At 49.1% G+C, this 16438-nt stretch overlaps 1 protein-coding gene across 5 annotated transcripts in view; it reads left to right on the forward strand.

The window, feature by feature from the left end:
- Positions 1 to 15554, forward strand: part of LOC105466976 (ArfGAP with RhoGAP domain, ankyrin repeat and PH domain 3) — a 29020-nt gene extending 13466 nt beyond the window's left edge. For 3 of the 5 annotated variants that reach the window (XM_011716228.3, XM_011716232.3, XM_011716233.3), the window contains 17 exons: positions 1589 to 1808; positions 3161 to 3224; positions 3453 to 3616; positions 6718 to 6930; positions 7184 to 7289; positions 9020 to 9167; positions 9469 to 9537; positions 10298 to 10372; positions 10472 to 10586; positions 12088 to 12216; positions 12297 to 12430; positions 12658 to 12740; positions 12838 to 12873; positions 13002 to 13065; positions 13176 to 13313; positions 13534 to 13572; positions 14524 to 15554. In XM_011716228.3, the coding sequence (XP_011714530.2) occupies positions 1589 to 1808; positions 3161 to 3224; positions 3453 to 3616; positions 6718 to 6930; positions 7184 to 7289; positions 9020 to 9167; positions 9469 to 9537; positions 10298 to 10372; positions 10472 to 10586; positions 12088 to 12216; positions 12297 to 12430; positions 12658 to 12740; positions 12838 to 12873; positions 13002 to 13065; positions 13176 to 13313; positions 13534 to 13572; positions 14524 to 15009 (2283 nt within the window). In that variant the 3' untranslated portion in view covers positions 15010 to 15554. The remainder of the gene's footprint in view (positions 1 to 1588; positions 1809 to 3160; positions 3225 to 3452; positions 3617 to 6717; positions 6931 to 7183; positions 7290 to 9019; positions 9168 to 9468; positions 9538 to 10297; positions 10373 to 10471; positions 10587 to 12087; positions 12217 to 12296; positions 12431 to 12657; positions 12741 to 12837; positions 12874 to 13001; positions 13066 to 13175; positions 13314 to 13533; positions 13573 to 14523) is intronic. The other 2 variants (XM_011716229.3, XM_011716231.3) reach the window with 2 other exon arrangements.
- The last annotated feature ends 884 nt before the right edge of the window (positions 15555 to 16438 follow it).

The following is a 16438-nucleotide window of genomic DNA, read 5'->3' on the forward strand; positions in this document are numbered from 1 at the left end:
TGAGCCCTGGAAGTTGAGCCTACAGTGAGCTGTGATCATGCCACTGCCCTTCAGCCTAGGTAAGTGAGGCCCGTCTAAAAAAAAAAAGCGGGTCGGGTTGTATTCTTCGTTTTTTCATCCAGATTTTCTAGCAATTCACTTGTATTATTATTATTATTATTATTTTCTTTTTGAGATGGAGTTTCGCTCTTGTCTCCCAGGCTGGAGTGCAGTGACGAGATCTCGGCTCACTGCAACCTCCGCCTCCCGGGTTCAAGCAATTCTCATGCCTCAGCCTCCTGAGTAGCTGGGACTACAGGTGCCTGGGAGGCAGCCTTAGCCCTTGGAAATGAGAAGGCACTGGTGACCTGCTGGGTAGCAGTTCAGAAGGGCATGGGCAGAGGAGGGCAGCTGCAAGGGGTCAAAGGGGAACTGCAGGCTGTTCACGACTATAGGTGCACATGACCATGCCCAGCTAATTTTTGTATTTTTGGTAGAGATGGGGTTTCACCATGTTGGTCAGGCTGGTCTCGAACTCCTGACCTCAGGTGATCCGCCTGCCTCGGCCTCCGAAAGTGCTGGGATTACAGGCTTGAGCCACCGCGCCTGGCCACTTTTATTATTTTTGATGAAAATACAGTATTGGCCGGGCGTGGTGGCTCATGCCTGTAATCCCAACACTTTGGGAGGCTGAGGCAGGCAGATCACCTGAGGTCAGGAGTTTGAACCCGGGAGGTGGAGGTTGCAGTGAGCCGAGATCATGCCACTCCACCCTGGGAGAGAGGAGCGAAACTCCATTTCAATGAAAAAAAAAAGAAAAAAAAAAAAAAAGAAAGTACGGTATTGGTTAGTGACAGCTTGGGACTTTAAGAAAGAAAAAGGAAAAAAAGCTCTGATCCTTTACTGCAATTTACTGCAGGTAGTTTGAGAAGCACTGCTTTGCAGTCGACCTCAAACATCCTTTCCTCTATAAAGCTTCTCCCCAGCCCCCTAGGGTGGTGGGATTTCCCAGGGCATCATGAGTCTTCAGGTGTAGCATTTTTGGCTATAAAGAATGAGTATGCCTTTTTGGCTTGGCGCTGTGGCTCGTGTCTGTAATCCCAGCGCTTTGGGAGGCCAAGGTGGGCGTTTGAGACCAGCCTGAGCAACATGGCAAAACCCTATCTTTACAAAAAAAGTAAAATAGCCAGGTGTGATGGCATGCTCCTGTAGTCCCAGCTACTCAGGAGGTTGAGGTGGGAAGATCACCTGAGCTGGGGGAGGTTGAGGCTGCAGTGAGCCATGATCACAGCACTGCACAAGAATGAGTATTCTTTTTTACACCCACACCTCAATTAAGGGCTCAAGGCTGCCACACAGTGGTCTTCTTTATGTTGGGGAGAGCAAACTGAATTGAATTGAATTTCTTTCCTGTCTTTCTCCATCCATCTCATCTCTCCTCCTTGGCTGTCTCCTTTGTTCTCTCCAATCCCTTTCCATTCCTGTTTTTCTTCTGCTTTCTCTTTGTGTTTTTCTCTGCTTTTCCCTACCCCGGTCACTCTCATTTCTCTCCCCTGTTCCTTGTCTCTTCCCCCATCCCCCTTTCTCCTGTCCTCCCCTGCCTCTACAGTGGTTCTCCCCGCTGAGCTGCCACCAGCTGCTGGGTCCTGGGTTGCTGCGGCTGGGCCGCCTATGGCTGCGGTCCCCCTCCCATACAGCCCCGGCCCCTGGTGTCTGGCTGTCAGGGTTCGGCCTCCTTCGTGGTGACCACCTCTTCCTGTGCTCAGCGCCGGGCCCCGGCCCCCCAGCCCCTGAGGACATGGTGCATCTGCGGAGGCTACAGGAGATCAGTAAGCAGGGAGGTTTGGGGGGACAGGGATGAAGGGTGGCCATGGGGGTGCATAGGAGCAGACCTTTATTATTTGGGGTTTCTTACGGGAAACAGCAGAACATGATGGCTTCAGGTACAAGCTCTGAAGGGAAACTGCCCAGCTTTTTTTTTTTTTTTTTGAGACGGAGTTTCACTCTTGTTGCCCAGGCTGGAGTGCAATGGCGCAATCTCAGCTCACAGCAACCTCCGCTTCCTCAGCTCAAGCGATTCTCCTGCCTCAGCCTCCCAAGTAGCTAGGATTACAGGCATGCACCACCATGCCTGGCTAATTTTGTATTTTTTTAGTAGAGACAGGGTTTCTCCATGTTGGTCAGGCTGGTCTCCAACTCCTGACCTCAGGTGATCCGCCCGCCTCGGCCTCCCAAAGTGCTGGGATTACAGGCGTGAGCCACCACGCCCGGCAACTGCCCAGCTTTACACCCCACCTTCATCACTTCCTAGCTGTATATCCCTGGACAAGTTATTTAACCTCTCTGTGCCTTAGTTTCCTCATCTTTAAAATGGGTACAATAATAACATCTTCCTCAGAGGGTTGTAGTGAGGTTCAAATAGGGTAATGCATCTAAAACATGTGTCACAGAGCCTGACAAGCATTTTTTAAGTGCTCAATAAATTTATTACTATTATTATTATTTATTTTTTTTTTTTTGGAGACAGAGTCACGCCGTATCCCCCAGGCTGGAGTGCAAGGGCATGATCTCAACTCCTCAACTCACTGCAACCTCCACCTCCCAGGTTCAAGTGATTCTCATGCCTCAGCCTCCCAAGTAGCTGGGATTACAGGCACCTGCCACCACGCCCAGCTAATTTTTGTATTTTTAGTAGAGACGGGGTTTCACCATGTTGGCCAGGCTGGTCTCGAACTCCTGACCTCAGGTGATCTACCCACCTTGGCCTCCCAAAGTGCTGAGATTACAGGAGTGAGCCACCTCGCCCAGCCTATAAATGTTATTAATTGGAGTCACTTGCTGGTTGGGTCCTGGGAGAGGGGACTGGGTACCCTCGCTGCTTTCCTTTCTCCTAAAAGAGGAACAATGTAAGATAATATTTTAGGACTTTGGAAACAAGAGACCTGGGTTTGTGCTTAGTCTTGTCATTTTATAGCAAGTGATCTGGGGCAAGTTACTTAAACTTTCTGAGCTTAATGTGTCACCTATAAAATGGGAATAATAGTACATAACTCATAGGATTCAACTGAACGTTTTTGGTAATGCTCCTAGCCTGGCATCTATGCAAGTTAAGCGTTTAATAAATAATAGTCTCTATAATGAAGATGATAATCATGAAAATGTCCACTGATTCTCCTCCCAGGTGTGGTTTCTGCAGCTGACACCCCAGACAAGAAAGAGTATTTGGTCCTGGTGGAGACAGGAAGGTAAATTGCCCTTGCCCTTGACCTGGGGCTCCCCTTCCTGGAGCCAAGCCCACACTCTGCAACCTGGCCTGCTGGGCTATTGCCCACTTCCTCAAAGTTTCTTCCCTTGCTCCAAGATGATTTGGGTTGGATGTTGCTGCCCTCTGCTGGTGGCTCTGGGAAGTCTGGTCCCCATGCATCTGGGCCTGTCAGAGGAGCTGGCTCTGATTCAGGCCTCTCCGGTCTCAGGACCCTGTATCTGCAAGGAGAGGGCCGACTGGACTTCACGGCGTGGAACACAACCATTGGCGGCGCGGCTGGTGGGGGCGGCACAGGGCTGCAGGAGCAGCAGATGAGCCGGGGTGACATCCCCATCATCGTGGATGCCTGCATCAGTTTCGTTACCCAGCATGGTGAGTAGGCACTGGCTGATACTGAGCCAGTGGGGGTGGGGGGTGGGGGGATGAGGGGGTGGATAACGTGAGCACAGCCAGGGTGGAACATGAGCACAGCCTGGAAGAGCTTTGCCTCTAGAAACTGCAACTGGACCCCAGCTGGTCATATGACTCTTGGCAGGCTGCTTTGCTTTTCTGAACCTCAATTCCATCATCTGTAAAATTGGGCCAACGGTCCTCATTTTCCAGGATAATTGTGACAGTGAGACAATGCTTGTCAAGCCTTGAGTGCAGGGCCTGGCATGTAATAAGTGTTCAGAAGTTTCGTCAGAGTGTGGAGTAGGGGAGGAGCACTGAAAATGTGACTGAGGACACAGAGCCATGGCAAACAGTGAGCAGCTGTGGGGTGAGAGCTGAGCTGTGCAGCACATTCCCAGAAGTTTTAAGCAGAATTATTCTGTGTGAGAGGTTTTCCAGGCTTAAATGGTCAGCTGTGCAAATGGCCCCCATAATTCTTTGTGAGTTTTTGTTTGTTTGTTTGAGATGAAGTCTTGCTCTGTCGCCCAAGCTGGAGTGCAGTGGTGCGATCTCGGCTCACTGCAACGTCCGCCTTTTGGGTTCAAGCAATTCTCCTGCCTCAGCCTCTCAAGTAGTTGGGATTACAGGTGTGCCCCACCACACCTGATAATTTTTATGTTTTTAGTAGAGATGGGTTTCACCATGTTGGCCAGGCTGGTCTCAAACCCCTGACCTCAGGTGATCCACCCACCTCGGCCTCCCAAAGTGCTGGAATTACAGGCGTGAGCCACCGCACCTGGCCCTTTGTTTTTTATCCAGTCTAAATAAGGACCAAAAAGAATCTTTTTCTCCTGTGAACCCTCTTTAGAAGGCTGGACTCTTAAGGAAAATTCACAGAAAACTAAGGTGGGCAGTACAGTCATCACTCAATATCCTCAGAGGATTGGTTCCAGGACCCCCGTGGATACCAAAATCCATGGATGCTCCCTCACATAAAATGGCATAGTATTTATTTGCATATAACCTAGGCACATCTTCCTGTATACTTTAAATCATCCCTAGATCATTTATAATACCTAATACAATGCAAGTGCTGTGGAAATAGTTGTTATGCTGTATTGTTTTTATTTGTATTTTATTGTTGTTATATTGTTATCTCGGGGTTTTTGCCAAATATTTTTGATGTTGGTTGAATCTGCAGTTGTGGAGCCCATGGATACAGAGGGCTGACTGTAAGGAAAAAAACAGCACCTCCACAAACCTACAAATAATTGTTACTAGTCATGGGAAATGGATAGTCAGTGGCTAATAACATTTTCCATGCCTTGGCAGTGGCCTTGTTCAGTGACCTCCCCCACTCGCTACATCCTTATCCTCTTCTCAACCTCTCTCGTGTTCAAAGGAGGAAATAAATCAGAGGCTCAGTGAGAAAGCCCTGAAGAAAGAATATGGGGCTGGACATGGTGGTTCAAGCCTGTAATCCCAGCACTTTGGGAAGCCAAGGCAGGTGGATCACCTGAGGTCAGGAGTTCGAGACCAGCCAGGCCAACATGGTGAAACCCCGTTTCTATTAAAATACAAAAATTAGCTGGCCATGGTGGCAGATGCCTGTAATCCCAGCTACCCGGGAGGCTGAGGCAGGAGAATTGCTGTGAGCTGAGGTTGCAGTGAGCTGAGATGGCACCACTTTACTCCACCCTGGGCAAAAGAGCAAAACTCCATCTCAAAAAAAAAAAGAAAGAATCTGGGTGTTCATCCCCTCGCCTCCAAGGTTCCTGTACCACCACTGTTTAGTCAGCATACATTGGTTGAGCTGCTACCATGTGTCAGACAGTGGGGATATGGCAGTAAGCAGGGAGGGTCCTAGGAAGCTTATTTATTACCCAAGAGATGGGTAATAAATAAGAAAACAATAATAATAATAATAAATAAGAAAACAAATATAGTCTGTTCTTGTTATTTGTGGTAGTTATGTTCTAAGCCACTGCAAACATTTTTTTTTTTTTTTTTGAGACGGAGTCTCGCTCTGTTGCCCAGGCTGGAGTGCAGTGGCCGGATCTCAGCTCACTGCAAGCTCCACCTCCTGGGTTTACGCCATTCTCCTGCCTCAGCCTCCCGAGTAGCTGGGACTATAGGTGCCCGCCACCTCGCCTGGCTAGTTTTTTGTATTTTTTAGTAGAGACGGGGTTTCACCGTGTTAGCCAGGATGGTCTCGATCTCCTGACCTCGTGATCCACCCGCCTCGGCCTCCCAAAGTGCTGGGATTACAGGCTTGAGCCACGGCGCCCGGCCCCAAACATTTAATTAGTGAATACTAAATCACTGTCCCAGGGGAAATACAGGGTTAACTTCCTGCTAGCCTGTGGTTACAATAACATTTTAGTCAACTGATCAATATGTATCCTTGTTGTATGTATTTTTCTGTGTAAAGAGACCTTATTTTATATATTTTGTTTGATTTGTTAACACTGAACCCAAGGCCAACAGCACTGTAACTCATGCCTGAAGGAAGCTAATCTAACACATGTATTTTCTCTGTAAGGCATGTCACAGCTTTCTCACACGTAGAAACACTAGACAGCATTTCAGCACTATACTTGGGCCATCTTAAACAGTGAAATCACCAACAGAAAGCACAAAAATATGGCTCTAAATATACCACTAAAAGGATACACTTGTTTAGAGTAAGAACATGCACATTGGGGAGGGGACTTAAATTTTTCTTCACTTTGTTCATAAATGATGATGAAAATGCCAGAAGTATTGATTTTGGGGTTACAAATAAATTTTAGCAAGTAGGAGAATGTGCAGATATAGAATCCACAGATAATGAGGATGGACTATAAAGTGATTTCAGAGAGTGCTTTTTAAAAATAAAAGTGGTTAGGAAATACAGTGTCATGGGGGTTGTTACATGTGACAGTGAGGTCAGAGAAGGACTTTCTGAGACCTGAGAATGAAGACCATGGAGGCATAGAGCTCCTCCTCTCTGAATCCATGCCCCCATCAGCCACATACCACATAGGGAGGCCACGGATGGGCCATGGTGGGTGGTGGTAGCCTTTGCACCATGGTGAGCAGAGATGGCTGGCTCTCCTTAGGGCTCCGGCTGGAAGGTGTATACCGGAAAGGGGGCGCTCGTGCCCGCAGCCTGAAACTCCTGGCTGAGTTCCGTCGAGATGCCCGGTCGGTGAAGCTCCGACCAGGGGAGCATTTTGTGGAGGATGTCACTGACACACTCAAACGCTTCTTTCGTGAGCTCGATGACCCTGTGACCTCTGCACGGTTGCTGCCTCGCTGGAGGGAGGCTGCTGGTACTCCTAAGATCCCTGAGAACCAAGGCCCAACCAGGATCTCTGCCTTCCCCCACCAGAATCCATGGTTTGGCAGCCCTCCTCCCCATCACTTCCCACCCTGGGGGATCATCCGGAGACTTGGCTCAGGGGGAGGTGGGAAGGGGGCAGAGACACATCCATCCTGCGTTTGTGTCTAAAAATCCCTCCCTCCATACCAGCTGCCACTCTTTCTTCCTGGGTCCTCCCCAACCCTCCTCCATTCCATCCCCAGAGCTGCCCCAGAAGAATCAGCGCCTGCAGAAATATAAAGATGTGATTGGCTGCCTGCCGCGGGTCAACCGCCGCACACTGGCCACCCTCATTGGGCATCTCTATCGGTCAGTATAGCCAGACCCTCTGCAGGACCCTTCCTCACCTCAGTCTGACCCTGCACTTTCATTCATTCATTCATTCATTCATTCATTCATTCATTCCACAAACAGTTGTTAAGTGAAGGTATCATAGCATCAAGGTTCAGAGAATGGATTTGGGGGATCAGGCAGACCTAGGCTTTAATCTGGTGCCATCATTGTAGCTGTGTGACTTTGGGTAAATTACTTGTACCTCAATTTCTTCATTTCTAAAAGGAAGTAATAGATGATGTAATAAATCATATCCACCTCATAGGTTATGAGAGAGTTAAATGAAGGCTGGGCGCATGGTGTCTCACGCCTGTAATCGCAATACTTTGGGAAACTGAGGTGGGCGGATCACCTGAGGCCAGGAGTTCAAGACCAGCCTGGCCAACATAGTGAAACCCAGCCTCTACTAAAAATACAAAAATTAGCCCTGCGTGGTGGTGCATACCTGTAATCCCAGCTACTCAGGAAGCTGAGGCATGAGAATCACTTGAGCCCGGGAGGTGGAGGTTGCAGTGAGCCAAGATTGTACCACTTCACTCCAGCCTGGGTGACAGAGACCCTGTCTCAAAAAAAAAAAAAAAAAAAAAAAAAAAGAGTCAAAATTCATTAAATTCTTAGTACAGTACATGCCAGTACATCTGGCATGTCATAAGCCTTCAGAAATGGTTAGCAATCAATATTATTTTGTTTTATTATGTGATGTCAGGGAAAGCATTAGATATAAGAAACACAAAAACTAATAAGATGCACATCTACCTTTACCAATCTGTTAGGAAGACAGGTCTTTGAGCAATTCTGGGGAGAAACCCTTTCTGTATTGCACTGATTACACTATATTACAGGGGCCAGGTGTGGTGGCTCACACCTGTAACCCCAACACGTTGGGAGGCCAAGACAGGAGGATCATTTGAGCCCAGGAGTTGGAGACCAGCCTGGGTAACATAGTGAGACATCCCATCTCTACAAAAGATAAAAATAGGCCGGGCGCGGTGGCTCAAGCCTGTAATCCCAGCACTTTGGGAGGCCGAGACGGGTGGATCACAAGGTCAGGAGATCGAGACCATCCTGGCTAACCCGGTGAAACCCCGTCTCTACTAAAAAATACAAAAAACTAGCCGGGCGAGGTGGTGGGCGCCTGTAGTCCCAGCTACTCGGGAGGCTGAGGCAGGAGAATGGCGTGAACCTGGGAGCCGGAGCTTGCAGTGAGCTGAGATCCGGCCACTGCACTCCAGCCTGGGTGACAGAGCGAGACCCCGTCTCAAAAAAAAAAAAAAAAAAAAAAAAAAGATAAAAATAAATAAATAATAAAAACATACTATATTATAGGGATTGGTCAACTACAGGCCCATGGGGCCAAATCCAGCTTATTGCCTATGTTTATAAATAAAGTTTTGTACATAAAGTGTAAAGCCACACCCATTCATGTATACATTTCCTATAGCTCCTTTCATGCTGCAGCAACAGAGTTGAGGAGTTACAACAGAGACTGTCTGGCCTGCAAGCCTAAAATGTCTACCATCTGTCCCTTTACATAAAAAGTTTGCTGATTCTTGCCTTATCTGTCTCCCCTAGACTGGGAGCTCCTTGATGCCAATATTGTCTTACTACTGTATCCCAAGCACTTAGCCCAGGCATACAATAGGGATTCAATAAGTGTTTGCTGAATGAATGGCTACATTGATGAAGACCCTGGCACCCCTCTGCAGGGTGCAGAAATGTGCGGCTCTAAACCAGATGTGCACGCGGAACCTGGCTCTGCTGTTTGCGCCCAGCGTGTTCCAGACGGATGGGCGGGGGGAACATGAGGTTCGGGTGCTGCAGGAGCTCATTGACGGCTACATCTCTGTCTTTGATGTAAGACTTTCCTGACCTCTAACTCACAATCCCTTTCCCCTACCCTCACAGGACCCAGAGACTCTGGATCCTGCTCACCCCAACAAGCCCCCAGCCCAGGCCTCTGGTGGCCCACTACACCAGGAACCACCTCCCAGAACCCTGGGCCTTTTTCTCCCACAACCTCACTTCTAACATCCTCACACCCTGGTTCTTAGCTCTTCTGGCCTCCAGCCCTTTTAAACAGGTCCTCCTTGGCCTTGAGATCTTCCCTGCAGATCCTCTTCCAGCACCTCAACACTCTCTTTTGTCTCTTTCACAGATCGATTCTGACCAGGTAGCTCAGATTGACTTGGAGGTCAGTCTTATCACCACCTGGAAGGATGTGCAGGTAACTCGTCCTGACCTTAGTCTCCTGAATGCGGCAGGAGGAGACATCAGGACAGGAAGCTGACTTTCTGCCCAGCTGAGGAAGTTTCCTTTCCAGCCTGTCCTTCGGGACACTAGCACTCAGCTCTCTGGGAGACAGAGGAAATCCAATGAGAGAAGTACTTTGGGGAGTGGGGTTTGGTTATGGTTTGCTCCATTTGTTCCACCATGAGGATTCTTCCTGGTGATAATCTTGACACTGGATAGTTTGTTTTGGTTTTCTGTGGGAGCATCAAGTGAGACCTTACTACTAAGTGTAAGAGATCCAAGGAGGAGTTAGTAAAATCAGACAAAGCAGTGAGAATAATAATAAAAATAATAGCAAACATAACTGAGGACTTATTATATTCCAAGCACCTCTAATCTCATGTTAGTATCATACAACTCCATGAAGTAGATAGTCTCATTTTTTTCAAATAAAGAAACTGAGGCTCAGAGGGTCATTTATTCAAGGTCACTCTGTAGCGAGTGGAAGAGACCAGGCAGTCTGACTCCACATCTGTCCTCCCAACCACTCTGATGCCTTGGGGAGTACATATGCAGCCTAAAGATGCAGTTTTGCCACTTCCAGAGTTCTCCCTTTTAAGAGCCTGAGTGACATTGGGGTTGGGAGGAGATCTTTGTTGGAAGAATCGCTTATGAGGCAACACGAGGAACCCTCTGACTTTGATTTCTTTTGCATCCTTTTTTTGTCCTTCTGACTTTTTCACCCCTCCCCTCAGTTGTCTCAGGCTGGAGACCTCATCATGGAAGTTTATATAGAACAGCAGCTCCCAGACAACTGTGTCACCCTGAAGGTTGGTCCCGAGGGGATTGGAGGGGAAGTAAGAGGATAGTGAGGTTCCAGGGGCAATGGCCTGACCAGCATGGGTTCTCTGCTCTTGCCCTGACCCCAGGTGTCCCCAACCCTGACTGCTGAGGAGCTGACTAACCAGGTACTGGAGATGCGGGGGACAGCAGCTGGGATGGACTTGTGGGTGACTTTTGAGATTCGCGAGCATGGGGAGTTGGGTGAGTATGACCATGCCTGTGTGTTCACGCATGTATATATGCCTGTGTGTGGTTGTGTGGTCAAGGTCATCAGTGACTTCATGTTACCAAAATACAGCGGACTCATCCACTCATCCATGCGAGGGGACATTCAACACAGTTGACTCACTCCCTCTTTCTCAGTATTCTTCCATCTTGGCCTTAGTGACCCCCACAAGCTTGTAGTTTACCTTCTACATTAAAGGGAGCTTCTCTTCCTCTTTTGCCCAGATTCCAAATGTTGGAGAGACCCCCGGCTCAATCTTGGGCCCTTTTCTCTTATCTATCTACATTTCTCCTTGGATGAACTAACCTATTCTCATGGTTTTAAATGCCATTAATAACCCGACATCCAAATTTATATCTCTGGCCCACATCTCTCCTCTCAGCTCCAGACTCACATATCCAAATGCCGACTCGACACCGCCACTTCTGACAACCAACTCAAATGTAAAACATCTAAGACCAATTTAGATGGTTTCTAGTCCCCTTTCCTAAAAAAAAAGTCTAGGCCATTCTCCAGTTTTTCCCAACTCAGTAAATGGTAGCACAATTCACCTGGTGATTAAGGCCAGAAACCTGGGAGTCCTCTGGGACTCCTCCCTTTGTGTCATTTTCATACCCAACTCACCAACTAGTCTTGTCGATTCCATTAGAATCAATCATTTCTCTCCATCTCCACTGCTACCACCATCCTAGCTGAAGTCACCATTATCTTTTTGTCAACAGTAACCACTAAAATGCGTGGCCCCAGAAAGGGGATAGCTGGACAATGTTCCATGCTTGCCTCCCTACAATCAATTTTCCACGCAGCAGCAAAGTGAACATTTCAAGCATAAATCAGCTCATATCCTTCCTATGGTTAAAACCCTTCAGTGGCTTCCCATTGAACTTAAAGTATCATTCCAATCCCTTACCATGGCCCACATGGCCCTGAATGTCTGCCCCTACGTCCTCCATGCCTCATCTCACATCACCTGTTCTTATATCTATCCTCTTCGTTGTAGCTACATTGGCTGTTTACTTCCCCAAATACATCTTTCCTGATTGACAGCCTTTGTTCTTGCATATTGTCATGCTTGAAATCTATCACCCAATCGTAGGATGGCTTGCTCTTCCTAATCCTTCAGATCTCTGAGTCTCATCTTCAAGTGCCACTTTTGAAAGGTCTTGCCTGACTACCCTATTTCAGTTGCTGTGCTGTTGCTCGCTCAGCTTATTGTTTCTTGCAAAGCAATTATTTGTCTGCAATTATTTTGTGCCTCTACCCTCACTAGACTGTGTGCTTTGTGAAGGGAGGCCATGTGTATCATGCTCACCACTGTATCCCAGGGCCAGCACAGTACCTGGCATAGAGACAGTGAAAAATAAATGTCTGTGGTTGGATAATTGAATGGATGAATGAATGACTGGTGAGAGCTGGACTGGTGAGGGCTTAGTATGAATATTCTGGTTGATATATACCCTCACCTTACCCCTTAAGAGCGGCCACTGCATCCCAAGGAAAAGGTCTTAGAGCAGGCCTTACAATGGTGCCAGCTCCCAGAGCCCTGCTCAGCCTCCCTGCTCTTGAAAAAAGTCCCCCTGGCCCAAGCCGGCTGCCTCTTCACAGGTGAGCCTCCTTCCTCTGCCCAGCACCCCCCAGGTCTCTCCCCTAGCACCCTCCACCCATGATTGCCCATCTGTGCCCAGGTATCCGACGTGAGAGCCCACGGGTGGGGCTGTTGCGGTGTCGTGAGGAGCCACCGCGCTTGCTGGGAAGCCGCTTCCAGGAGAGGTTCTTTCTGCTGCGTGGCCGCTGCCTGCTGCTACTCAAGGAGAAGAAAGTGAGGCCCTGGGGCCAGAGGCGTGGGATGCTGGGTGGCCATGGAGAGGAGCCATGACTGCACCCACCCTCTGACTCCACAGCCCATGCTCTCATCAATCTCATTGCTTTTCTGCCCCCTACTTCTGAGACCCTGTGACCACAAACCCCATTGCTTCCATGACATCTTGACCTCATTAACCATGATTTCTCATCTCTCGATCTCACTGACTCTGTTTCTGTTCTCAGAGCTCTAAACCAGAACGGGAGTGGCCTTTGGAAGGTGCCAAAGTCTTCCTGGGAATCCGCAAGAAGTTAAAGCCCCCAACACCGTGAGTTTTCTTCCCCAGCCCACACTTCCACGACCTTCCTGCCTTCACCCCCCTGCCCTTTCTGACTGCCCCATCACTGTTCGTCTTTGTCTCCCAGGTGGGGCTTCACATTGATACTGGAGAAGATGCACCTGTGAGTACCTCCTGCCCTGGCTTCTCTGGCCCAGCTCTGCACTCTGTCTTTTCTCCTCCCTCTTTCTATGCTCCATTCCTATAGCTGTGACCCTCTCTCTCCCTCTGATTCCACTCTGATCACCCCAGCTACTTGTCCTGCACTGACGAGGATGAGATGTGGGATTGGACCACCAGCATCCTTAAAGCCCAGGTGAGGGGAAGGAAAAGGCTGAGGGCTGGGTCTGTGGTCCCCCTGGGGCCCAGCTATCCTCCTCAGTGCCTTTCATGCCCACTGGTGCCAACCCCTCACGCTCCCACCAGCACGATGACCAGCAGCCAGTGGTCTTACGACGCCGTTCCTCCTCCGACCTTGCCCGTCAGAAGTTTGGCACTATGCCTCTGCTGCCTATCCGTGGGGATGACAGTGGAGCCACCCTCCTCTCTGCCAATCAGACCCTGGTAAGGCACCCCAGTCTGCCCCAACCCCTGATTCCTGCTGTAACCCTTGGCACGTTGCAGTAGGGAGTGGTGTGCCTGCTAGCCTGGTGCCACCCTATGCTCACTGTCCCCCTCCCTTCTGCCTTCTTCACCCCCATTCACCACTCCTGTCTCCTGTTGCTAGTCCTCACTGTGTCTTTATATCTTTCCCTCCCCTTGTCCCCACCCCACCTGTGTCCAGCGGCAACTACACAACCGGAGGACCCTGTCCATGTTCTTTGTGAGTATTGTGCCTGCTCCAGCAGTATGCCTGTCAACCCTGTGTTCCTCTGTGCTGCGTGAGCCCCGGATGTGCTCTGTTTTCCTCATGTAGGCCATCAGGGTGTGTGTAGGCCATCGGGGTGTGTGTGTGTGTGTGTGTGTGTGGGTGGGTGTGTGTAGCCCATCGGGGGTGTGTGTGTGTGTGGGCCATCAGGGTGGGTATGTGTGTGTGTGTGTGAGAGAGAGGGAGAGAGGAGAGAGAGAGAGAGAAAGGGAGAGGGAGCGTGACAGGACAGAGAGAGAGAGGAGGCCAGAAAGAATGAGGAAAATGAGAGGTATAAGGTGCGGTAATAAAAGGAGAAAGTTCGGGCACAGTGGCTCACACCTGTAATCCCAGCACTTTGGGAGGCTGAGGTGAGTGGATCACCTGAGGTCAGGAGTTCAAGACCAGCCTAATCAACATGGTAAAATCCCGTCTCTACTAAAAATACAAAATTAGCCAGATGTGGTGGCGCATGCCTGTGATCCCAGCTACTTGAGAGGCTGAGGCAGGAGAATCACTTGAACCTGGGAGGCAGAGGTTGCAGTGAGCCGAGATCACACCACTGCACTCCAGCCTAGGCAGCAAGAGTGAAACTGTCTCAAAAAAAAAAAAAAAAAAAGGGGAAAGTTGTCACAGAATCTGTGAAATAGAAGGAAAGTGATGAAGTGAATGCATTTTGGAGTTAGACAGACCTGGGTTCAAACCCCAGCTCTGCCATTTACTCATTATGTGATGCTGGGCAACTTAACCCCTTTGCATTCAGTTGACTCTTTTGTAGTGTAACCCTCTCCACAGGGTTGTTCTAGTATTATATATGCCAAGTATTTTACAGCATCTGGCCCAGAGGAAGAGCTCAGTAAATGTTAGTGATTAATAATCTGGTAACTTTAACTCTGTGCCCACTCCTGCCATCCCATTCCCGTTCAGCCGATGAAGTCATCCCAGGGGTCTGTGGAGGAGCAAGAGGAGCTGGAGGAGCCTGTGTATGAGGAGCCGGTGTATGAAGAAGTAGGGGCCTTCCCTGAGTTGACCCTGGACACTTCTACCTCTTTCTCCACCACACGGGAGTGGACAGTGAAGCCAGAGAACCCCCTTACCAGCCAGAAGTCCTTGGATCAACCCTTTCTGTCCAAGTCAAGCACCCTGGGCCAGGAGGAGAGGCTACCTGAGCCCCCTCCGGGCCCCCTTTCAAAGAGCAGTCCCCAGGCACGGGGGTCCCTGGAGGAACAGCTGCTCCAGGAGCTCAGCAGCCTTATCCTGAGGAAAGGAGAGACCACTGCAGGCCTGGGAAGTCCTTCCCAGCCATCCAGCCCCCAATCCCCCAGTCCCACTGGCCTTCCAACAAAGACACCTGGCTTCCCCACCCAACCCCCCTGCATTTCTAGTCCACCCTCCAGCCATCCCCTCACATGACCCTAGGACCAGCAGTCTGAGAGGGTAGGTACCAGAAGACCCAGAAGCTCTCATCATGGCACTGTTGCAGCTTCCTCTGGCCCGGCTGGAAAGACTCCAGAATCCAGTGTGGTGCTGTGGAAGGAGCATTGGACTGAAGGCTTCAGTGGCTGTGTGTCCCAGGACAGGTCATGGCTCCTCTCTGGGCCCAGCCCATTTATCTGTACCATGAGGTAACTGAAGTAAGGAGAGCAGTGAATGTCAAACTGTCAGAGCCATAAGCCTCACATATTTTCCCTCATCAAGGGCAGCTCCTGCTTTATATATTTGATATGTAGGGGTTCTGTGAGAGATTTTGAGTTTTAAAGGAATGGTTTTATTGCATTAAAGAAAAAAATGCTTTGGAAACCAGAGGCCTGGATGATGTTAAAGTCTATCCTGTCCCACTTCCTACGTTCTGGGACTACAGTGAAGCCTGGAGTAGGGAGACTGATTGAGTTTGGGGGCCGGGACCAGGGGAGTCAAAAATAGATGAGTAATTGTCAATAAACCTTGGAACCAAAAGACTACCATTCTCATTCATTCATTCAACAAATATGTATTGTGCACCTAACTGGTCCCAGGTCTGGGGATATAGCATGAACAAAACAAACAGGGCCCCTGCTCTTATGGATCCTCCATTGTGGAGGGGAACAGAAAATAGCAAATAAACACATAAACCAGTAGTTGAACAAGTGAGTTTAGTGCTGTGAAGAAACTGAACCAAAGTGATGAACTTGAAGAGTGATTGTGGAGGCCAGGCGCAGTGGCTCACACCTGTAATCCCAGCACTTTGGGAGGCTGAGGGGGATGGATTATCTGAGGTCAGGAGTTTGAGACCATCCTGGCTAAGATAGTGAAATCCTGTCTCTACTAAAAAAACAAACTTAGCTGGTTGTGGTGGCACGTGCTTGTAATCCCAGCTACTCAGGAGGCTGAAGCAGAAGAATCACTTGAATCTGGGAGGCGGAGGTTGCAGTGAGCCGAGATGGCACCATTGCACTGCAGTCTGGCAACAGAGCGAGACTCCGTCTCAAAAAAAAAAAAAAAAAAAAAAGTGATTGTGGAAATGGCCTTTGGACTGGGTGGATGGGGAAGGCATCTGTGAAGAGTTGCAAAGGGAAAGAAGCTGTTGGAAGAGACAGGTGGAATGCTGGAAGGAAGAGATTCTGGAGAAAGAAAGCGGGCATGAAGAACGCTCTGCACTGGAAGGTACTTGGTCTACTGAGGGAACAGCAAGGAGACTGGAGCACAGTGAGCGGACAGTGGGAGGAGAGTACAGGCTGAAGTAAGAAAGACCAGCAGGGTCTTCCATGCATACCCTTGAAGGCCATGGATTCTATTTGGATTTTATTCTGAAGCAATTGCATTTTAAGCAAGTAAATGATGAGATCTTATTTCCCTTTAAAAA

The sequence above is a fragment of the Macaca nemestrina genome, chromosome 6 (assembly GCF_043159975.1).
Source record: "Macaca nemestrina isolate mMacNem1 chromosome 6, mMacNem.hap1, whole genome shotgun sequence".
Classification (NCBI taxonomy): Eukaryota; Metazoa; Chordata; class Mammalia; order Primates; family Cercopithecidae; genus Macaca; species Macaca nemestrina.